Source organism: Hylobates moloch, unplaced genomic scaffold, assembly GCF_009828535.3.
Source record: "Hylobates moloch isolate HMO894 unplaced genomic scaffold, HMol_V3 SCAFFOLD_13, whole genome shotgun sequence".
NCBI classification, from domain to species: Eukaryota; Metazoa; Chordata; class Mammalia; order Primates; family Hylobatidae; genus Hylobates; species Hylobates moloch.
Window position 1 is genome coordinate 92,498,183 of NW_026652288.1, and position 24,465 is coordinate 92,522,647.

Consider the following 24,465-nt stretch of genomic DNA (forward strand, 5'->3'; position numbering starts at 1 on the left):
CCAGAGGTGGTAGCAGCTTGCTGCAACTGCTACCTGTTACGCCTTGGAGTTTCCTTTTATCCCTTTGACAGAGTAAAGCAAGTCTTTAAATTTTCCCTGTTAAAATTACAGGTGTGGTTTTTGTTTTGTTGTTGTTGTTGTTGTTTTTGAGACAGAGTATCGCTCTTGCTGACCAGGCTGGAGTGTAATGGCGTGATCTCGGCTCACCACAACCTCCGCCTCCCGGGTTCAAGCGATTCTCCTGCCTCAGCCTCCCAAGTAGCTGGGATTACAGGCATGCGCCACGATGCCCAACTCATTTTGTATTTTTTTGTAGAGACGGGGTTTCTCTATGTTGGTCAGGCTGGTCTCAGACTCCCAAACTAAGGTGATCCACCCACCTTGGCCTCCCAAAGTGCTGGAACTACAGGCATGAGCCACCGCACCTGGCCCCTGGTGTGGTTTTTGTATCTTGACTGGACCCTGACTGACTGCAATGTCACTCAGACTCAAATCATGACTCTAATACTACCTAATTCTATAATTTCTCTGTACCTCAATTTCTTCACCTCTAAAATGGGGATAGAAAACTATTCTCAAAAAGTTGCTGTGAAGAGGTAGGTGAAGTACTTAGCACAGTTAACTGAAATAAAATAATGTTCAATAAATGTTAGCTATTATTATTCAATAGTGGCCCACTAAAAACAGAAAGGGCAGCTTGTTACCTACCAACTCTGTCTGCAACCTCATTAAATATGGACAACTAGAGGTCATAGGTAAAACCTCTACCCATGACTTTTCAATCAATTTATCCAAAGACATTCAGCTAATCAGCTGTCAAAGTGTTAAGTGAAACAAGTAGTAACTTCTAAGGCATCTTCCATTTTTAAATTCTAGGATTTTATAAATGCAGGGTTCACAGTCTCACATTAGGAAATAACTTTAAAACTTGGTAATTTCACTTTTCCACGGCAAATATTAACGCATAATTTTAATACTAATGACCCTGCCTTAGAAGTAAATGATAAGAATATATCCAAATAAAATAGGCTGTACTAACTATACAAATAACTTGACAAACCCAGAAAACTGTATAACATGGAAACTAGCAAGTTAACCCATTTCTATTTATACCAATGTTTGTGGGCCAGCAAATCTTTAAATTTACACTAAAAAGTTCATGACATAATTCAGTTCCACAGTAACATATCTAATTTCCTATTATAATTATATACTCACCCTAATTCTGTCATGCCATCCATAAACTCCTGTTTGGAGAACTCGCACTGTGTTGCTGCTCTGAACTTCCATGCAATAATCAACACACTAATGCTGGCTGGATCGAGTGCCAGGTCATCACAGAACTGCTGTATGCCATCTATTCCAATTTTATTCTCATCTTGAGGGTCTTTAAAAATAACAATGCAATATTAAAGTAGTGTCATATTATGCTACATTACTAAAACTGAAAAAGGTATGCCATTTTTTAAATGACCACAATATATGGAAGGCATGAAACAATATTACTCTAACATACACTCTCCCATTATTTAAAGCCATTCTCCTCACTAACAGCATTCTTAAAGTGTACAAAAGAGATATATGCAGATGAGACATGATTTTTTAAAGTCTCATTTATTCATGTGAAATATGTCCCATACTTATACACATTCAGAAAATCAGACATTCGTATATAGGGACATGGGATTCTAATTCAATATATCCATATTTTGCTTAGGTAGGCATTCTGAACAGAAATTCTTTTTTTCTTAGAACAAAGTTCATTTTACCACAACAATTACTTCTTAAGAGTATCAGGAAAACTGTAAACTAAACTATGCAATTCAACCCTAATCTCAACAATGTAAATATCTGTGGTTTAAAGAAAAAAATCAATACTTATCAGAGAGGCAAAAATTTTAAATAACAAAAACAAAGACAAAGAGGCACTCATAGACTGCTATCAAATATGATTTGCTAACACCTTTTTTTTTTTTTTTTTTTTTTTTTTTTTTTTTTTTTTTTGAGAGTCTCACTCTGTCACCCAGGCTGGAGTGCAGTGGCATGATCTTAGCTCACTGTAACCTCTGCCTCCCAGGTTCAAGTGATTCTTCTGCCTCAGCCTCCCGAGCAGCGGCACACGCCACCATGCCCAGCTAATTTTTCTATTTTTAGTAGAGACGGGGTTTTACCATATTGGACAGGCTAGTTTCGAACTCCTGACCTTGTGATCCACCCACCTCGGCCTCCCAAAGTGCTGGGATTACAGGCGTGAGCCACCGCGCCCGGCCTTGCTAACACCTTTCTAAAAGTAATCTGGCAATATTTCCAGCAATAAAAAACATGCACATCATTTGACTTTGGAGCACAAGTTATGCATAAAATAAATATCCCATTTTCAGAAGAACTTTGAAAGAAACTCTGTAAATATGTTTCTGCATAAACATAAAAGATATGGAAGGATCCACACCACTGGTTACTCAGGAGAATAAGAAAAACTATTAACCTTTTCTTATTCACCTATTATGCAGCTGAACTTTTTTAAAAGTATGCATTACTTTATAATTCTTTAAAGATTCAGTATGCAGGTTTCCTTAGACTGGTTCAGCTGAGTTTTATACATATGAGGGGAGAAAAAACAGTTCCCCATCCCCATTCTCAACTTGGACAAATGGGGGAGGAAAATAAAGAGGCCAAGAAGAAATTTTAGTGAAAAGAAAATAATTTCTCCTCAGACCTCTTGAAATAACTCTAAGATCTACAGACCTCTATTGGACACATCCACCCAATTTATGTTATATATAGTTGATTTCTCACAAGCCCATCACTTTGGAAAATCTGGTCCAAAATTTATTTAAAGTCACAAGCAGGCACTCACCTTTGTATCTATTGTACAGCTGTTCTAACTTCTTCCTGTCCAATGATCCTTTTACACTCTCTCGTATATAAAGTTCAGGATTTTGGAAAAAATTATCTGTTGCAACATCTAACTTCCAGTCATTTTGAGAAAGACAACTTACTGCTGTTTTTTCACTAGATTGTGTGAAGATCATAAACTGACGAACTTTATCCTTCTGCGATGATTTCAACTTGTTCTATTGAAACCAGAAAATAAACTGAAACTCTATGTAAAAATCACATAAGACTAAATATTTCTATATGGCTAACTAAACGTTCTTAGCAATACTTTTTCCTCACAAAACATTAAAACATTTTAGCTTAAGATTTATTTTTGATCTATTATTAATCAGAAAGGCTAACTTTTAAAAAATATGAAACAAAACATATGGTACAGTTTTGGAAGAGAAATAGGACAGAAGCGAAGGAAGCTCAACCACCCAGCGTTTCTCCTACAGTGGGTCCTGAGAGCATACAGACATGCTGCAGAAGCGCTACCCTCCAAACCCCAACCAAGCACAGGGCTCTGAGATGGATGCACAAGCAGATGCAGGGAAGAAGGTGACATGATCTGCCCAGTCAGCAAATGCCCCTGGGGAACGATGAGATTAACAGGTGTTTACTGCAGTCCTAATACCCACTATAAAGGATATGGGGGTGGGAAGTGGGGGGATCCTCCCTCCCCAACACCACCTACCTTGTTTTCTTGCTGTTTTTACCAAATAGGAGAAAGCAATAAAATAGGAGTATTCAACATTTCTCCTAGTTGTATCCAGGAACCAAGAAAATTATCAACAAAATTTCCTCATATCCTACCGAAATAACTTTTTTTTCTTTTTCCCCGAAAGAACCATCTCATTCCCTTAGCCAGAGCCTAGCAGAGACCCTTGGTCTCTCCAAACAGCCCTTCTACCTCTTCTCAGAGAGGGGAAGAGATGAACAGATAATCACCTCTTCTCACTTGCTGCACATTGTCAAGAATTCATTTCTCATCTGACCCAAACCCACAGGAAAAGAAGGCAGGATACTCTCCCAGTATCCAAGACCATGTTCTCCCTTCCCTCTCACCCAAGCCGGCCTCCCAGCAACTGCAGCCTCACCACTGTTACTCTTTCTTCTTCCAAGCTCCAATACCATCTTCTAGCAAAATACTTGGGTTCTTCCTAAGCTACTGTTGTAAATGAAGAGGGAAAACTTGAGTAGGGTACTCATGAATAGACACAATATTCTGTGGTTGGCTGGGCGCAGTGGCTTATGCCTGTAATCCCAGCACCTTGGGAGGCCCAGGTGGGTGGATCACCTGAGGTCAGGAGTTCAAGACCAGCCTGGCCAACATGGTGAAACCCCGTCTCTACTAAAAATACAAAAATTAGCCAGGCATGGTGGCAGGTGCCTGTAATCCCAGCTACTCGGGAGGCTGAGGCAGAAGAACTGCTTGAACCCAGGAGGCAGAGGTTGCAGTGAGCCAAGATCACACCATCACACTCCAGCCTGGGGGACAAGAGCGAGGCTCCGTCTCCAAAAAAAAAAAAAAAATATATATATATATATATATTCTGTCGTTTAAGCAACACATTTGAGAGCCCCAGATTCCCTCATCTGGCCCAAACAGACAGATCGTAAACATCAACTTCCAGATTAGACAGATCAGAGAACCTTAACCAGAAGGTTAAGGCATTTGTTCAAAAAAATCACTCAGGTTGTTATTAGTAGAAATGAGACAAGAACAAAGAGGTCTCATGAATCTGAGTAATCTTTCCATAAATCACACTGCTTGCTGTACATATTTACATAGCTTTTGAGATTTTACAATATATTTCTACCGATCACAGTAAAAACAGGACTATGCAAAAACAAATATGAAAACTAACCTTATTTCCCTTTTTCTTGCAGTATGAAAAATGTCTATGCTCTAGAATCTGATGTCAGCCACACTCCTCTTTGTAAATATGTTACTGTTAAGATTACAGATTAAAATCTCAACCTCTGTACTCTACTAAAATTGAGAAACTATAAATTCACTACTCTTCTGCTACTTCACTAATAACTCTACAACATCTGCACATCAGATAAGTCATATCCCATTGCAAAACACATCCCTCAAGTGTCTAGGATTCTTCCCTTTTGAAAACTATCTCCTCCTTGAGATTTACTATTCAATGACAACAAACTCACAATGAAATCAAATGCCAAGGAACTGTCCTAATTTAATTTTGCTTAAATGAAAGTTAACAAGGAAACCATTTTGATTCCAACTTTTGTTACTGAAATTTTAAAACTTAGTATACCTTTCTCCCTTGAGTGACAGAGTACCCTAACGTATGTTTTAATCCTCCTCTGAGGAACAAGGTAAAGTACCAAAGGATCACCGTGACTGTCAGTGACCACCGCACAATGGTGCAGGAAGTGTTGGAGATTAACCTGCAAGTACACCAACCACAGACCATATCCTGGAAATTACGTAGGTTTTTTTGTTTTTTTTTTAGAGACGGGGTCTCGCTATGTTGCCCAGGCTGGTCTCAAACGCCTGTGCTCAAGCAATCCACCTGCCTCAGCCTCCCAAAGTGCTGGGACTATAGGTGTGAGCCACTGTGCCTGGCCTGGAAATTACTTTTTAATTAAACCTGACATAACTTGTTGGCATAACTTTTCCCCCATTCTCCTAAAAGTTGGAAGTGGCAAAACAATCAGATTTATCTGGGGTTTTATCATATAGTTTTAAATCCAGTGCTCTGTTACCTGCAGGGTCAATCACCTCTGTTGAACGGAGGAAGGAAAAATCATAGCTTAAGTCATTTCTACAAGCCAAGAAGAACTATTCATTCTACTATTCTATTCCTATCAAAAAGTAAGAGAATAGAAGACCAGGGAAACAAAGATAAAAAACTGTCTTACCCACACCAACTAAAAACAAAATTATACAAATGAATTAATTCCATGTCATATCTTATTTGAAAAATATGTTTATGTAATAAATTATATATATATATAAAAATGTAAACTTTTTTTTTTTTCTTGAGACAGAGTCTCACTCTGTCGCCAGGCTGGAGTGCAGTGGCGCCACCTCGGCTCACTGAAACCTCCACCTCCCAGGCTCAAGCGATTCTCCTGCCTCAGCCTCTCGAGTAGCTGGCATTACAGGCACGCACTGCCGCGCCCAGCTAATTTTTCTATTTTTAGTAGAGACAGGGTTTTGCCATGTTGCCTAGGCTGGTCTTGAACTCCTGACCTCAGGTGATCCAACCGCCTCAGCCTCCCAAAGTGCTGGGATTACAGGCATGAGCCACCGTGCCAGGCCAAATGGAAACTATTTTAACTGGTTTGGTACGAATTTCCACTATATAGGGCAATATCAACATATCTGAAGAAACAGGGTGCACCTAACCCATTTCCAACACCATAACAGCTACTGAGTTCTACTAGGCCAAGAACTGACAGTATGGACTCCAGCTAAGCCAAGTGATATTGACAATCCCATTCCTATAAAGTCTGATAAGTACCCTCCACTTCTTATACTTACAATGCACTCTTACCACTTCTCTGTCAGCTCTCTGTTCCTAGAATACATTGTAACACTTGATTCCCTACTAAGGGAATTCAATTCTGTAGTCTCAAAGGCTATCCTAGAATAAAGCTGGAGTATACCTGACCAATTTAGGGGAGCTATAACACTCCCATCCTCTTTTCCTAAGCTACACAGGTGTACCAGGCAGTGTTCTGATTTTGACAGTATGGCACCAAAGGTTTAAATTTTTATCAACATAAGGAAGAGAAAAAGGTGACTAACCAGAGGAGAATGATTTTATAGGGGATGAGAGGGTGGATAGAAAATTGAGGTGGAAGAAAAAACAGATGGATTTTTTCTCTGTTTCTACTACAAACCCAGTGGGGAACTTCCCAAGAGCAAAACCATGTGACAGCTACAATGATTCAGCACTCAAATGTAATACATGCCATTTATTTAAATACTTATTTAAAGGGAATAAACTAGAGTAATCATTAAATAACATCAGGCAATACAATCTTCAGTATTCCAATGTTAAAACTACCTAGATATTATCAAGTTTTCAAAGAAATGCAATAGTGGTAAGGATGTAAAATGCATAAAACAGAATATATTTTGCTTTTTAACTCCAGCAAAAAAAAGCAGGGAGGGAGGAGAAATGCTATATCTTGTAACAGAAAGCTAATTACAATGCTATCAAAGATTACCAAAATTAGAAATGCTGTCATAATCTGAACAGTAAAATGAATTTACTTGCTTATCTTTCCAAAATATAACATGCCAAGTTATCAACACCTATTGTTTTATTCTTAAATCTAGCATATTTGCATTTTTTTTTTCACTCAAGAAATTCAAGAATTAGAGAATCAGCCAGGTGCAGTAACTCATGCCTGTAATCCAGCACTTTGGGAGGCAGAGGCAGTAGGACTATTTGAGGCCAAGAGTTCAAGACTAGTCTGGCAAGGGTAACACAATGAGACCATTGCTACAAAAATTTTTTTTAATTAACTGGTTGTTGTAGCGCACACCTATAGTCCTAGCTACGTGGGAGGCTGAGGTGGGAAGATGAGGATCACTTGAGCCCAAGAGTTCAAGGCTGCAGTGAGCTATGATAGTGCCACTGCACTACAGCCTGGGTGACAGAGCGAAATCTTATCCCAAAAAAGAAAAAAGAAAGGAAATTTAAGAATCACATTTTAAATAATAGTTTATCTGAAGAAAAAATAATAAAGTTTAAAAAGTCTTCCCATTAAAAGTATTCCCCCAAGGAAAAATAAACATGGAAAATGACTTTCTAGAACTAAGTCCTAACAATTTCAAAATAAAATAATTTTAATAAGTGATATTAACAGCAAAAAATTAAGATCCATTTTATTATTTCTATAATCTTGAGTTTTTACCTTCTCATCCTTAAGTTTACATTTCAGCCTGAACTCCAGAAACAGACACTTTAGGCCCTTATATTTTTAAAGGAATTAATTTTCTAACTCAATTCTTGTTATCTCAGGATTTGATGAATCTAGCTCACAAAAGTCAATGCTTTCAAAATCAAAACTTTTACGATCACCTATAATTCTCACTAAAAGCTCTGTATGTTATGTAACTATCATATTGACAGTTTAACTTCATCTGAAATTTAGAAGAGCTAGTTTTAACTTTAGAAGATCATACTTTCTATATATAATACACGGTATTCAGCAGACATAGCAGCAAAACGTTACCAATATCCAAAATCATTCACTCACAAAAGGCCCTCCAATAGACTACAGGTCCGAAGTCAAAAGTGCAGGAAAAATCAATTCAACCAGTGAGCCTACCTACAACTCCCAGAGCAGACTTTCACCTAGAAACGAAGTTCTACTCCAGGAAAGTCAGAACAGGAATCTAGGTAGGAGTAGCTCTATCTCTTTCCTTCCACCTGTACAGAGGCAATACAATATGATTCGCTAGTGAAGAGTGCAGACTTTCAAACCAGACTGTCAGGATTTTAACTCTACCGGTGCCACTTAATTGCTGTATGACTTTGGGAAAATTAATCTTTCTGTGCTTCAATTTCTTCATCTGTAAACAGAGTGTTGAGGTTACATGAATCAATTCAAGTTAAACTCTTAGAACTGTAATTAGCACATGGTAAGGACTCCACAGAAGTCCACAGAAGAAGAAAGATGGACATGTGTGGTGTGCTCACAGCTTGTACTCCCAGCACTTTGGGAGGCCAAGGCAAGAGCAACACTTGAGCTCAGTTCAAGACCAGCCTGGGCAGCACAGCAAGACCTCATCTGTATTAAAATTAGTAACAACAAAAAAGTAGCCGGGCATGGTGGTGCATTCCTGGAGTCCTAGCTACTTGGGAGGCTGCAGTGGGAGGATCACTTGAGCCCGGGAGATAGAGGCTGCAGTGAGCTATGATGGCGCCACTGCACTCCAGCCTGGACAAGAGAAGGCATGCCACTCTATCTTAAAAAAAAAAAAAAAAAAAAAACTCCAGAAAAAAAAATTTAAATGGTAAACAATAGCTATAATAAAACTAGCAGCTAACATTTGAGCTTCTACTGTGTGCCAGGCACTGTGCTAGGTACTTATTAATCCTGCAAGATGGTTCCATTTTACCAGTGAGGAACCAAACTTTGAGCATCATTTATCTACTTATTCAAACAGTAGCAGAGCCAGAATGAAACCCTGGTGCCTGGTTTCAAGGCATGCAGTCTTCAAGGCATGTACTCTTGCCATTTACTACATACTGTCTTCAAGTGAAAAGAAAAACAAAAAGGGCAAAAGTGCAACCACTGACTGTTGAAGGGAGGAGAATTGTGAGCAGTATTTCTTCACCTATTTTAATGGAAAAGTAGTCAAATGTGAATGATTTGCATTCCAACTAATAATTCCCCATTAAGCATTCTCTCACAACCTAACTAAAAAGATAATTTGGGGATGGAGCTTTTATTTAGGGTTTTTTTTTTTTTTTGGTTGGGGGTAAGAAGGAGAAAAGGAAGGGGATAAGTTATTTTTAAGACAAGCAATACAACAGAAAGAAAAATGTGTTTATAGTCCTGTCACAGTCTATTTTAAAAACAGATGGCTATAATCTATAGCTTTAAATGTACACAGGTTGAAAAAAAAACAAAATCACAGGGCACTCTAAGTCAGGGTTCCATTTTCCAAAGAGAAGGCTTGAAACTCAGAGAAAATATAAATACTTGTACAGGTTATGGCCAGAAAATATATGGAAATATGAACAATTTCAAATACTAAGCAAAACGAACAAAACCCTCATAGTACTTTTATAATTTGAAGTTTAAAATAATTGCTTATGGATAACGATTACTTATTCATTCATTCTTAAATTTCCTGCACTTTGAATAACTCTTGAAATTAACGCCTTTTTAAGAGGTGCTGAGGCTGAGCAAGGCAGCTCATGCCTGTAATCCCAGCACTTTGAGAGGCCAAGAGGGGGGCGGATCACCTGAGGTTGGGAGTCTGAGACCAGCCTGATCAACATGGAGAAACCCCATCTCTACTAAGAATACAAAATTAGCCGGGCATGGTGGCGCATGCCTGTAATCCCAGCACTTCGGGAGGTCAAGGCGGGAGGACTGCTTGAGCCCAGCGTTCAAGACCAGCCTGGGCAACACAGCAAGATCTAGTGGTGCACAGCTGTAGTTCCAGCTGCTCAGGAGACTGAGGTAGGAGGGTCACTTGAGTCCAGAAAGTTGAGGCTGCAATGAGCCATGATCACATCACTAACTCCAGCCTGAACAACAGTGCAACACCCAGTCTTATAAAAAAAAAAAAAAAAAAAAAAAAGAGGCCGGGCGCAGTGGCTCACACCTGTAATCTCAGCACTTTGGGAGGCCAAGAAGGGGGCGGATCACCTGAGGTTGGGAGTCCGAGACCAGCCTGATCAACATGGAGAAACCCCATCTCTACTAAGAATACAAAATTAGCCGGCATGGTGGCTCATGCCTGTAATCCCAGCTACTCGGGAGGCTGAGGCAGGAAAATTGCTTGAACCCAGGAGGCGGAGGTTGTGGTGAACGGAAATCACACCATTGCACTCCAGTCTGGACAAGAAAAGCGAAACTCCGTCTCAAAAAAAAGGGGGGGACTCTGTATTACATTAGTCTCCTCTTATCCACATGGGGGAGGGAGGAACGTTCCAAGACTTCGGTGGATGCCTGAAAACACAGATAGTATAGAACCCTATATATACACTATGTTTTTTTGACCTGATAACTAAGCGAGCTACTAAGTGACTAACAGTGGACAGTGAATACAGCATGAATAAGATGGACAAAAGGATGACCAATGGCTGCAACAATGAGATTTCATCATGCTACTCAGAACAACGCACAATTTAAAACTTATGAGCTGTTTATTTCTGGAACTTTTCATTAATATTGTCAGATCACCAGTTGATTGTGGGTAACTGAAATCAAGCAAAGTGAAATCACAGACAAGAGGGTATTACTGTACCACTAAGTCCAATAGGAATGATATACATATTACGTAATTATTGTGCACAATGATATATTATGGCAATCTACCTTTCAAAAATTCAGAAGCGGCCGGGCACAGTGGCTCACACCTATAATCCCAGCACTTTGGGAGGCCGAGGTGGGCGAATCACGAGGTCAAGAGATTGAGACCCTCCTGGCCAACATGGTGAAACCCCATCTCTACTAAAAATACAAAAATTAGCTGGGCACAGTGGTGTGCACCTGTAATCCCAGCTACTCAGGGGGCTGAGGCAGGAGAATCACTTTAACCCCAGAGACAGAGGCTGCAGTGAGATGAAATTGCACCATTGCACTCCAGCCTGGGTGACAAGTGCGAAACTCCAGCTCAAAAAAAAAAAAAAACAAAAACAAAAACAAAAAAATTCAGAAGTATATCTGTAAGATTCAAATAGATTTTGTATACTTTTCTTAATAGGTTTTTAAAAAGTAGGCAACTAATGAAAATTTAAAAGATTTTCTCTCCACCCCTCAGAATTACTAGTCAAAATTACTAGTCAAAAGGCCAGCCTCGCCCGGCCTTTTAGGAGGTGCACTCCATTGGGAGGCTGGGGGGGGGGGGCAGATCACTTGAGGTCAGGAGTTCGAGACCAGCCTGGCCAACATGCTGAAACACTGTCTCTACTAAAAATACAAAAATTAGCCAGGCATGGTGGCACATGTCTATATTCCCAGCTACTCAGGAGGCTGAGGCAGGAGAATCGCTTGAATCCAGGAGGCAGAGGTTGCAGCGAGCTGAGATCGCGCCACTGCACTCCAGCCTGCGTGACACAGAGTGAGACCCTGTCTCAAAAAAACAAAACACAAAAGTTATTTTTACTAATTTCTGATTATGATAAATAAGAAATAACCATCTTAAAATACCTGGATTAGTCATCATATCTCAATTGATTCTCTCAAACTTATTTCTTGAACTTCTAACAAGAAATCCAAGTAGCTAATTTAAATTTACTTTCCTCTCTCCTTTAACATTGTTTTCTAAAGTAATCTCAAATTAACAAAAGATTACTGAGGCCAAAAAAAAAACACACACACACAAAAAATGAAAAATTAAATGAGATTTTTTAAATTCCATAGTTAAGTTCTAACATACTATATTTGTTTCATAGATAGAATGATCCTTGAAAAATAAAATCTTCTAATTCTAATATTTGATATTTTCTCAAATCTTAAAACAGGAAGTATTAGAATCCTCTGAATAAACACTCCACATGTTTATTAAAATGAAAATACCCTACTCTAATAAGGGAATGGGCCATGTACTTCAGCAACTCATCTCTGTGTTGAGTGATTCAAAAGTATAATAGTTTAAAAAAAAAAAAAAAACAACAACTAAATCCCATAATGCAGACAAGCAGCCTAATCACGCTCAGTGACTAGGTACTAATTATATAAAGCAAATTAAATAAAGTAATAAAAGACTATTTCAGTGACTTTTTTTTCCTTCTGTTTTGCTTTTTCTTGTGGGGGTGGGCGCATACCTGAAGTGGCTATATAAATTAGTCAAGAGCTTGTTTCTGTCCACAAAGCAACTGAATCCTATTTGGAACTATTTCTCTTCATCAAATTTCATGGCAAACACAGTATTGAACAACATAATACTGAAATTTAAAAGGAGTTTTCTCCCAGATTTTTCTTATGCTTGACCCAATCTGTAAGAGTACAATCAAAGCAGCCACTTGACCCAAATGACCTGTTCTTTTAAACTTTTTTTAAAAAATTAACACAGAATTTTTTTTTTTTTTTTTTTGAGACAGTCTCTCGTTCTATTGCCCAGGCTGGAGTGCAGTGGCACAATCTCGGCTCACTGCAAGCTCCACCTCCTGGGTTCACACCATTCTCCTGCCTCAGCCTCCTGAGGAGCTGGGACTACAGGCGCCCACCACCACACCCAGCTAATTTTTTGTATTATTAGCAGAGATGGGGTTTCACCGTGTTAGCCAGGATGGTCTCGATCTCCTGACCTTGTGATCCGCCCGCCTCAGCCTCCCAAAGTACTGGGATTACAGGCGTGAGCCACCGCGCCCAGCCAAACATTAACACAGAATTAACTGTACCTACAACTTTCTTACTATATGCACCAAAAGTTATAATTTTTCAATTACTTAATGTTTACATCAGATCATTTGATTGGATATGGAAACAACTAGGTCACTATTATTCAGCATGACAAGGAAGAAACCAGAGTAAAACTAAACAAAGATTCCACATCTACACTGAAGGAGTGCTTGCTGGGTTTTAAAAAAAAAAAAAAAACAGAAAAATGGGAGTAGGTAAGGGTCAGGGGGAGATAAAGTGTGGAACCAGAGACTAGGGTCCTAACCCCTGCTCTGCCACACACTAGCATCAAATCATTTAGAACCGCTAAGCCTTCATTCCCAGATAAGCTAAAAAAAAAAAAAAAAAAAAAAAAAAATTAGTAATAATGCCTATTTCAGAAGTAGGAGTGGAGATTAATGACAATTGTAAATTGTCTGACTAGCAGAGTGTATCTTCTCAATAAATGTTAATTTCCTTTCTTTGTCCCCAAAGCCCCAGTTTTCTGCATACAGTCACTGAACTACGTACAAACCACTAGAACATACTCAACAATCTATCAAAGAGGTTTTGTTGTGTTTTTATTAACTCTAGTGTGGCTAGGTATACTTTACAATCCATTAGTTTTTATTGAACATTAGATAGTCCTCTTAAACAGAATTCAAAACTCTGTACACAGAAGCTGCATGGTAAAGAAAACTGTAATAAGGGTCTTTTGAAAAAACTGCTTTTAAAAATAATTATCTGTAATACTGTCACAGGACACTATGGAACAAAAAAAAACAAGGTATATCATACCACTCAGAATCCTTCAATGGCTTTCCATTGCTCTAGGATAAAAGCCCAATATCCTTACAGTGCCCACCCATGCCTATCCCCACTCCTTGCCCCCTAGGCCTCATCTGCTCCAACCCCCTGTATATACACATGTAGGTATACACACACACACACACACACACACTGCTCCAGCGACATTGGTCTCACTGTTCCTCAAGATTTCTACCATATTTCTGCATGGCTTATTCCCTCATCCCCTACTCTGCTCAAAATTATCTCATTGGTGATACAGATATTTAGCAACCCTACTTCCATCAATGCCCTAGCACCCCCAACCCCCTTCCCTAACACTGCTTTCTCCCATAGCACTTAACACCTTCTAACATAGTAAAGAAGAAAACTATATACTATGTTTATTATTTATGTCTCCCTACTAAAAGGTACCCCTCACCAGAGTGAGGATTTTTGTCTCTTCTGTGATATATACATCCCTCCAGTGCCTAACACTGCATCTAGCACACAGCAGACGTATAATAATCACTGAAAAGAACTGATACCCTCCTTTAATTTTTGACATGCAAAGAATGTGCAACAAGTTATGAAAAGACAACCTTGAATAGACCTACAGCCATTTGAATTTACAAATTCTAGTATTTGTTGACAACATAATCTTAAATTTCAAAGTTCATATATTTTTAAAGCCATTGAAAACATAGGCATTAACATCATTGATCACCCATTAATATGAATTTTGTTACTTAACATATTCATTAATAACACGGGGTTTCCTGTGTTTAAGTGATGGATATGATTCAATTTCAAATGTAATTTTCTGGATTTCGTATGAGTTAACAGATAATACTGGGGGAAATGGTAGACCAGGAGAAAATAGTTTCAGTTCTGCAACCAACAATCCTGCAAACTTGAACCTCAAAACCTCCTTGATCTTCAATTTCTTCTTGTGTGAAAATGGGGAGGAGTAATTAGATGATCTCTGAGTCTATTTCAGGTCTAAAAGTTCTATGATGCTATGAGTCTAGAAAATCATTAGAATCATAAAATGTCTATGCTGGATGAAACTTTAGAAATCAAGTCCAATCCTGCCATCTTATAAATAAAACAACCCACACGTTTTGAACACTTTTTTTTTTTTTTTTTGAGACGGAGTCTCGCTCTCGCCCAGGCTGGAGTGCAATGACGCGATCTCAGCTCACTGCAACCTCCTCCTCTGGGTTCCAGTGATTCTCCTGCCTCAGCCTCCCGAGTAGCTGGGACTACAGGCGCCTACCACCACGCCTGGCTAATTTTTGTATTTTTAGTAGAGACGGGGTTTCACCATATTGGCCAGGCTGGTCTCAAACTCTTACCTTGTGATCCACCCACCTTGGCCTCCCAAAGTGCTGGGATTACAGGCGTGAGCCACCGCACCCAGCCGAACACTTCTTAAAAATATGTTCCAGGCTGGGCGTGGTGGCTCACGCCTGTAATCCTAGCACTCTGGGCGGCTGAGGCAGGTGGATCACCTGAAGTCAAGAGTTCGAGACCAGCCTGGTCAACATAGTGAAACCTCGTCTCTACCAAAAATACAAAAATTAGCCGGGTATGTTGGCGGGCACCTATAATCCCAGCTACTTGGGAGGCTTAGGCTGGAGAATCGCTTGAACCCAGGAGGCACGGGTTGCAGTGAGCCAAGACTGCACCACTGCACTCCAGCCTGGGCAACAGAGCAAAAACTCCATCTCAAAAAAAAAAAAAAAAAAAAAAAAAAGTTCCGAAGTAACAGAATATTATCTAGTTTTGGAGTCGTTTTTAGTCTGTGTGTGGGGGGAGAGAGGAAGTTAACAGAACTTTTTTTCCTTATACAAAGTATTTCAAATATCCCATCATTTAAGTTTGCTCTAGAACTGACAATAACATGTGCTCTGGAAATGGGCTGCAGCTACAGACACCGAAAAACTCACAGCCCCAAAACTGCATAAACAATTATATGTAAGATAACTTTACAATGAAACAACTTCTTAACTATAAAATTCTTACTAACACTTCTATTAGGGCCAGTGGTGAGTCTCTTTCCTTTCTTATTTTTTTTTTTAAGAGACAAGGTCTGTTAGCCAGGCTGGAGTGGTGCAGTGGCAGGGCTCACAACAGCCTCAACCTCCCAGCTCAAGTAATCCTCCCACCTCATCCTCTGGAGTAGGGGCAACCACAGGCTAGCACCAGTATGCTTGGCTAATTTTTTTTTTTCCCTTGGGATGGAGTCTCACTATGTTGCCCAGGCTGGTCTCAAACTCCTAGGCTCTCAAGCAATCCTCCTGCTTCGGTGACCCAGGGTGCTGGGATTACAGGCATGAGCCACCGTGCCCAGCCCCCATGGTGAGTTTCTAAACCAGAGAATATCACGACAATTCTCATGACATAAACTGAGTTCAGCCACAGGATATGTTTTAAATTAATATCTTGTCACCACTGGCAGAATTACATGGGTTATGGCTAAGTTTCAAAACTAGCTAATTTTAATATTAACCAAAAGAATAGAAGCTTACAGGCTGAACTCTCCTATGAACCACTTGAATCCTGAATTCCTGAACAGGTGATGAGTATTTCCGGGACCCCAGAGTCTAGGGGATGATGCGGATCTGGAGACCATCCTGAAGAGCACACATTTCAGCTGTGGCTGAGTGTTTCCCAGGGAATTAACGTCATTACTTCGAGCTTACTATACTCACCTAAATGCTAAGAGTCTGGAAACTTCAGGAGTAATGTCTATGACCATCTAAATACTCAAGAAACTAGAAACTATTTAGACTGCCTGGTGGACCTCTGAACACTGTAATACTAATCCATACATTAACCTGCACTTTACAGGAAAGTTTTCTTACGAATTCAAACTGTAAATTCCTACACAACTTGCCACAGAACATAAATGTTAAATATGTGGCAGACTAAACCATATATCCATACATGACAACAAAATACTGCCAAGCTGGAGGATGGGACTAGAAGTGTCATTCAGCAAAAATAAGACCAACTAAAAACAAAGACACTGGAGCATTCCCTTAACACAGGCGCGCACACACACCCTCCTCAAAGAGGCCTTTATGTTCCCCATGAGCAAAAGGACAACAATATCATTTTTACTATTCATACAGTAACCTGCACGGAATTCAACTCACGCTCAGACTGTACAATGCCAAACAGCGCTTCTGAAACACGAAGAGCGTCCAGCAGAGTCAGGTACTTAATTACCAAAGTAAACAACTCGACCACAAGGGTCTGCAAGCCTGAAGGACTTTTTTTTTCCAAACAAAAAAGGAGAGTAACTTGACAAACTGTTTTTTAAAAAAAATCACAAATGGCCCTTAACTACTATAATAAAGCAATTACTCCTCCCACCCCCAAGCAAATAAAATAGGTGCTCGAAAGGGCGCTCGCTAGTCTGTGTTCCCTAATTTTATGAAATGAGAACAGGTTGCACTTCCGTACCCCCTCCCCCAAGCTCAGCAGTCTCCCATGTTTTCAGTAGAGAGGTAAATATAACCTCCACCAACTGGCCGGGGAAACTCTCCTTCTCCAAAAGCATGGGACGCCTCGAGAGGTGATGGAGAAAGGAAAAGGGCTGATACCCCGCCCCAAGCAAAACTGCCTGGGAGACTTGCGGGGTATTGGAGCCGGGAGCGGAGGAGGGAGAGGCGCGCCGGGAAAGTCTTTCCTTCTCCCCGGCCGGGCGGAGAGGGAAGCCCCGGCTTCGGGGCGGGGGGAGGCTACTCACCCGGAACCCCAGACCCCAGTCCCCGGCCAGACACAATGGAGCCGGCAGAGGGGCAGGGGCAGGGCCGTTGCCCCATCCCCTCCCCCCGCCCCAATGCCTCCCCCACCCGCGCCGGGCCCCGGCAAGGGGCACCGGGGCCGCTCCCTTCGCCCCAAACTCCCCGGGGCTCCCGACTAGGCCCGGCTCCGCTCCGCTCCGCCTCCTCGGCTCTCGCGTAGCGGCGGCGCCCGGGCGGGAAGGGGCGAAGGAGGAAGGGAGAGGCAGGCAGGAGAGCCCCCGCCTGGGAGCGGGACGGAGGCCGCGGGCCGAGGCTCGGGGCTGCAGGGTCGCCGCGGGACGGAGGGCGGCCGGGGCGGGGGTGCGCGGCAGCGCCGGCCCCCAGCCGGCAGGGCGGGCGGGCGGCCGCAGTGCCTCACCATGTTGGTGTCCTCCAGGCCTCTCCCCTCCTCCTCCGGCTCCGCAGCGAATGGACGGCGGCGGCGGCAGCGGCTCCTCTCACGGGCTTGCCGGGCTCCCGCTCATGCGCAGTGCGGGGCGGCCCGGCGCGGCCCGAGGAGGCAGCCCCGGGCCTCGGGGAGGCGGAGGGACTTAGGCACGCGGAGGACGCCCCGCGCGGGGCTTCCCCCGGGCGCAGGGGTCCCCCGGGGCGGGGGCGGGGGGCGCGGCGGGGGAGGGGCGGGCGACGCAAGCCCTCCGCGCGCCGACATCCTCCTGCCGCGCCAGGCGGTCTCTGGTGGGGGCGCCGGGGGACACCCCACCTCCGTTTCCTACGCGGTTCCTTCCGGACGGCCACGGCCGGGTCTACGCAGGCTGCAAGCGGGGACGAGCGGCGGCGGATAAGTTGAGCAGCTGGGGGCCGCTGAAACGGATGGTTGAGAAGCTTCATCCATCCCAGACCTCCCCTCCCCATCAGTATCAAAAAAAGGGAGAAGGTAGTGGAAACACCTCCCCCCGCCCCGTGTTTTCTTCTTTTTTCCCCGAATCTCAGTATCAGACCTACATCAGTTCCCTCGCGTGGGCATCCCAGGGGAGACCTTAGTCCCCCCCCCCCTGCGGTGGCTGTCACTCCATTAGTGAGGCCCAGGCTCTCCCCAGACCTGTCAGCTGGGAGACAGCGGGGTAACCCTAGAGTGAGATGGGGTGGGGTGCACTGGGACCCAAGGCCGGGCTGCGGGAGTCCAGGTTGCCTGCCTACTGCTAGCTCTCAGTATCCCCTCAGTTCGGCCCGCCCAGGATAAGTTTCGGGAAGCAACTACACATTTTTTCACTAAGGGTCTAGTCACGCAGGGCGGACAGTCCAGGTGTGACCTGCCCTGGGCGTTAAGTCAGCTGAGGCTGAGGAGCACTAGGATTCTGAGCTGAGGATCAAGTGGACAAATTCGTGCTGCAAGGAGGACAGAAGACTCCTGTGGAGTGAGTGGTCCTTGCCCTTCAGAAATGTAGTATCCAATTGGAGAGATAAGACACTTTCACACAGGAAGCAAATAAAACAGCTGAGAAAGCAAACCCACTCAGAAAGTCACATCTGAAACTGGACCAAGAGCTTACCTACGTTTCAGAACAAGACCCACCTGAGTAGACCCGTTATCACCATCATCACCAGCACAGGCATTAAACGACCAGATGAACCCTATAACTAATGGATTTGTTCTTATCAAAACAACAGAACTGCTTTGGTAACTCCCAAAGGCCTCCTAACTTCCTGGAGCTAGCCATGTACTGGGAGCGCCCATCTCTGTACCAAGGCAGGTTTCTGGCCGCCACAAACCGTTCATCCATTCTTTCCCCCAATATTTAATGGGTGCATGTGAATGTGCCAAGCTCCTTGCTGGGCTCTGGGTAAATAGTCCTGCAAGGACAAGCCAGGTCTGCCTCATGCAGCAAGCCTGAAACTGGACTACATCCACGGAGGTTCTCCAGGAATTCACCTAGCTTTTGACCTAAAGTATTAACATAACACCTAGGGTGTTAATGAAGAGGATTCACTATCTCTTACTCCACTCTGTTCTATTCCATTGAAATAATCGTTTGTGGGTTTTCCTAAGCTCTACCAAGGTACAGGCCATAGTTATTCTAATTGACCTCTCGCCTGCATTTGAACACTTCCTCCTTGAATTTCCTGTTCATTTTCCATGACTCCACCTTCTCCTGCATCTCCTCTTTACTCTGACCACTCTCCTTTGCTAGCTGTACTCAATTTGGGCTTTCTGATCATTCCTGAACGTCCTTCTGTATACAGCCTGTGTCACACTGGCACTCACATTCCCACGACGTCAACTACTGCCCATATCCAGAGGAATCTCAAATCTTGACTTCCAGTCCCCAAGTGGCAGGCCTAAACACTCATTCTGGTCATTTCACAGGTCCATCAAGCTCACCAAATCTAAAACCTTATCCCCAAACCCACTTTTCCTCCTGCCTTTTATCAGATCATCCAAACTAGAAATCTAAAAATCATCCACCACTCTTCCTGCCTCATCCCCTTACTCCACATCTCACCAGTTTTCCCTCCTAAATGACTTTTAAATCTGCACCCTACCTTCTATTTCTTAGCCAATTCTTTTTGTTGTTGTTGTGTTTTTGTTCTGTTTTGTTTTGTTTTTGAGATGGAGTCTAGCCCTGTCACCCAGGCTGGAGTACAATGGCGCAATCTCTGCTCACTGCAACCTCCGCCTCCCAGGTTCAAGCAATTCTCCTGTCTCAGTCTCCCAAGTAGCTGGGATTACAGGTGTGTGCCACCACGCCCAGCTACTTTTTGCATTTTTAGTAGACACAGGGTTTCACCATGTTTGTCAGGCTGGTCTCGAACTCCTGACCTCATGATCTGCCCACCTCGGTCTCCCAAAGTACTGGGATCACAGGCGTGAGCCACCATGCCTAGCCAGCCAATTCTTTATCATCTCTCCTCATCTCATCAGTAACTTCTTACCTAATCTTCCAGCCTCTACTCCTCCACTGCTCCATAGTTGTCTTTCTATAATGCAAATTTGAATTTGTCTGTAAAGTTCTCCAAGGGCTGCATAAGCATGAGCCTCTTTGGCATGGCATTAAAGTTCTCTCCTCTAATCTATCAATTCTCGTTGCCATTTTCCACCACCCTCCACCCAAATGCACCTCATATTTCAGTTTTCAGAAACCAAGACTGCCATATCTCTGCATGTTTCCTTGCTTTCTCTGATTCTCCTATTCCTGGCCTCCTAGCTAATACTGACTGAGCCCATGGCACATACTAATTTATGTAATCCTCACTGCGACACATATTAACTCATATAATCCTCACTTCTACCCTATGAGCATGCCCAGCTATTACGCCCATCCTACAAAGGGGAAGCACAGAGAGATTAAATAATATGCCTAAGATTCCCTAGTTAGGCCAGGCGCAGTGGCCCACGCCTGTAATCCTAGCACTTGAAGAGGCCAAGGCAGCCAGATGACTTAAGTTCAAGAGTTTGAGACCAGCCTTGCCAACATGGCGAAACCCCATCTCTACTAAAATTAACCGGGCGTGGTTGTGCATGCCTGCAATCCCAGCTAGTCAAGAGGCTGAGGCAGGAGAATCGCTTGAACCCTGGAGGCAGAGGTTGCAGTGAGCTGAGATCGTGCCACTGCACTCCAGCCTGGGCAAGAAGAGTGAGACTCTGCCTCAAAGAAAAAAAAAAAAAAGAGATTCCCTAGCTAGCAAGTAGTAGAGCTAGGATTTGAAACCCAATAGTCTGGCTACAGAGTCTATTCTCTTGACTACCACATTGTATTTCCCACCAAGATCTCAGTACTCAACTCAAAGACCGTCTTCTCTATGATTGTCTCCTTACCTGATCCTTGGATTCCAGCAGTTAGGCAAGTTCCTCCCCCTGCATTTCTCTGACACCTTACATACACTTTTGTTACACTTATGACATCATATGATAAGCATTTGCCGACATGACCGTCTCCCCTGCCAGACTGCACTGCTTAAGGTCAGAGACCTGGTTGCGCAATTCTTTGAGTTTTCAGTGTCAAAGTGAGTGCCTGACATATATGTGCTACATAGTCAGAGTAGGATAAATTAATGAAAAGAAAGAGGTATGTAACTGATGTCTGTTTTAAGACAGTGCCTATATTGTTTGTTATTGTAAAGGAATGCTTGTTCTCCTTGGCAGATGTATGTTATACCATATGGTCCGATGGTAAATGTAGTAGCAACTGTATCCATTACTGTACTTCCTGGCTACAGTACTGAATGTGAAATGGAGAGTTATTACTCAATCGTCATGATTGGGTGAGATAAACATATTTGTTAAAATTGTCCTGATTATTTTTTAAATGGAAAAGCATCCTGAAGATAAAGCATAAATTACAATATTTAACAAAATATTAACTAATATTCTCATATTACTTTTTTGTCATGTTTCAAATATTTAAGTTAAGCCTTTGAGTTTTTTCAAGTACAGAAGTTCTAATGACTATTTTCCATAGTAACAATCTCAGTACAATAATAAGAAATAAGATGGAAACATCTAGCCAAAATTGACTATCTTGTTTCTCTATCTCTCCTCCTCTCTCTACCCCCCTCTCACCCCCAACACATACACACACACTCCCTCTCACTGTATACCTAAAATGATGAAAAAATTAATATAGTGCTCATAAATACGTAAATAGTTCTTGCCACAAAAGCTTAAAAACTCATATTAAGACATAATATTCACTGATAAAATAGTTGCAGTTCTGCTCAAAGAAACATGTAAAAGTAAGGATTTCATACTTCTAGAATCTGTCTTTAGCAGAAAGAGCAGAAGTAATCTGAAAAGACAGATTGCTAACATTTCTGGTAGTTCATCTAGCTAAAATTAAGCCTGCAGGGTAAACTATACACAGATACAGTTCAAAGCCACTAGTCTGAGATACACAGCCACCACCCTCCCACACTTAACTTGGGTGCTCTCAATTTTGCCCAACATTTACACTAATATCCTTATTGGATTCAAGCTTGCTGATTTATAAATACGTAAGGGTAAATGCGATTGACTGATGGAACCTCTTTTGTTTTCAGTAAAACATGGTGTTTAGATCTTATGAATTCAGAATTATAACCATTTTTTAAAGGGTAAAGCAGACAGGATTAGGCCTCAGTCAGAGTGGGCCCTAGTGAAGCCACAGGAAGTCTAACATGAAAGCCACGGTTCCAAACCTCATACCAAACTTACCAGAGTTGAGGCTAGAAGCAGAAGAACCTTTTGGCTCACCCCCCAGTGTTACTGGTGATACCAAAGGAATGACTGCCTGGGCCTCTTTCCTCCACATTAAGAACCATTCTAAGGCCGGATGTGGTGGCTCACACCTATAATCCCAGCACTTTGGGAGGCCGAGACGGGTGGATCACCTGAGGTTGGGAGTTCAAGACCAGCCTGACTAACATGGAAAAACCCTGTCTCTACTAAAAATACAAAATTAGCTGGGTGTGGTGGCACATGCCTGTAATCCCATCTACTCGGGAGGCTGAGGCAGGAGAATCGCTTGAACCCGGGAGGTGGAGGTTGCAGTGAGCCAAGATCGTGCCATTGCACTTCAGCCTGGGCATCAAGAGCGAAACTCTGTCTCAGAAAATAAAAAAGTTAAAAGTAAATAAATAAAAACCATTATAAGAGGGATTCTTACCAGAACGAAGGGGTACACCTCAGGAACCGTCCCTAGGAAATTGGGCACCAGTACTCCTTTCATACAAAAGAACCAACAAAAGCAGTATTCCAGTGGGTCACCTTCTAAATAGGAAAATGGGAATATTCACCAGAGCCAGTCTGTCGCCTCAAGGTACATGTGGATCTGTTGATTTTAACTCCTCCACCCTCATGGTAGAGGCATGGACTTGCAGTAACAGCTAGGACTGGAGACCCAGCAATGAGAAACTGTCCAAGACCACCAATGATGATGTCACAATGTCCCACTGTCCCAGAGTGTCTACCCTGGACCTCCCTGCCCACCCCAGCTTGGCCACTCCTAGATGAGACCAAGGCTCAGCCTGGGGTGTTTGTCCTTGACAGCTGCGGTCAATTGCAGAGAATGAATTCATTAAAACCATAATGAGTGATCCAGTTCCACAGGTAGCAAGGTAGAGGGTCCTCTAGAATCCTGGACATTTGTCCCTGGATACTTTCGGAAATCCTCACTGAGACATTTTCCACCGATGATGACGGAGGGATGCTGGTATTGAATCACCCACCGCTTTCCTGTCTATTCCGTGGATAGTATATAAAGCATGAACGTATCTCTGAGCCTCAGCATTCTCAATTACAAAATGAGATTGAGTTGAATTACAATAAATTTCTGTCAAACCGTAACTTTGATTCCTTCCTGGTAGACTATTGTGAGCTGCCCTCAAAGATCAGAAAAGCATAGCCAGTTGCATTTTTTCACTCATTCATTCACTCTAAATATATGAAGTGCTGAGACGAGCACTGTCTGACAAATATGATATAAGCCACAAATGCAGGGCAAATAAGAAAGTTTACCTTTCATTTTAGTGACATTTCACAAAGTAAGGAGCATCCTGATTGCTGAACACGTGGAGGTGCCTGCAGAGCATCACCCTGAGAGCGCATGGAAGCTCTGCGCCTCCTCCCACAATGCCTTGCCCTGTGCTTCTCTTCATCTAAATTGTCTTCTGTATCCTTTATTATGTACTTTAAATAAACTAGCAAATGGGCCGGGTGCGGTGGCTCACGCCTGTAATCGCAGCACTTTGGGAGGCCGAGGCTGGTAGATCACCCAAGGTCAGGAGTTTGAGACCAGCCTGGCCAACATGGCGAAACAAAAATGAGCCAGGCATGGTGGCGGGTGCCTATAATCCCAGCTACTCAGGAGGCTGAGGCAGGAGAATCGCTTGAACCCGGAGGGCGGAGGTTGCAGTGAGCGGAGATCGTACCACTTTGCTCCAGCCTGGGTGAAAGAGCAAAACTCGGTTTCAAAAAATTAATAAATAAACTAGCAAATGTAAAATAAATGTAAAA

General features: G+C 42.5%; 1 protein-coding gene across 2 annotated transcripts in view; it reads right to left on the reverse strand.

Annotated features, from left to right (window-relative positions):
- Positions 1-23,385, reverse strand: part of DCUN1D1 (defective in cullin neddylation 1 domain containing 1) — a 40,197-nt gene extending 16,812 nt beyond the window's left edge. The window contains exons 1-3 of one of the 2 annotated variants that reach the window (XM_058426492.1): positions 23,247-23,385; positions 2,858-3,074; positions 1,219-1,387 (exon numbers count right to left, since the gene is read on the reverse strand). In XM_058426492.1, coding sequence (XP_058282475.1) covers positions 1,219-1,387; positions 2,858-3,032 — 344 coding nt within the window. In that variant the 5' untranslated portion in view covers positions 3,033-3,074; positions 23,247-23,385. Of the gene's footprint in view, positions 1-1,218; positions 1,388-2,857; positions 3,075-17,895; positions 18,045-23,246 lie in introns of those variants that run through there. The other variant, XM_032174069.2, reaches the window with a different exon arrangement.
- Between the last annotated feature and the right edge of the window lie 1,080 nt (positions 23,386-24,465).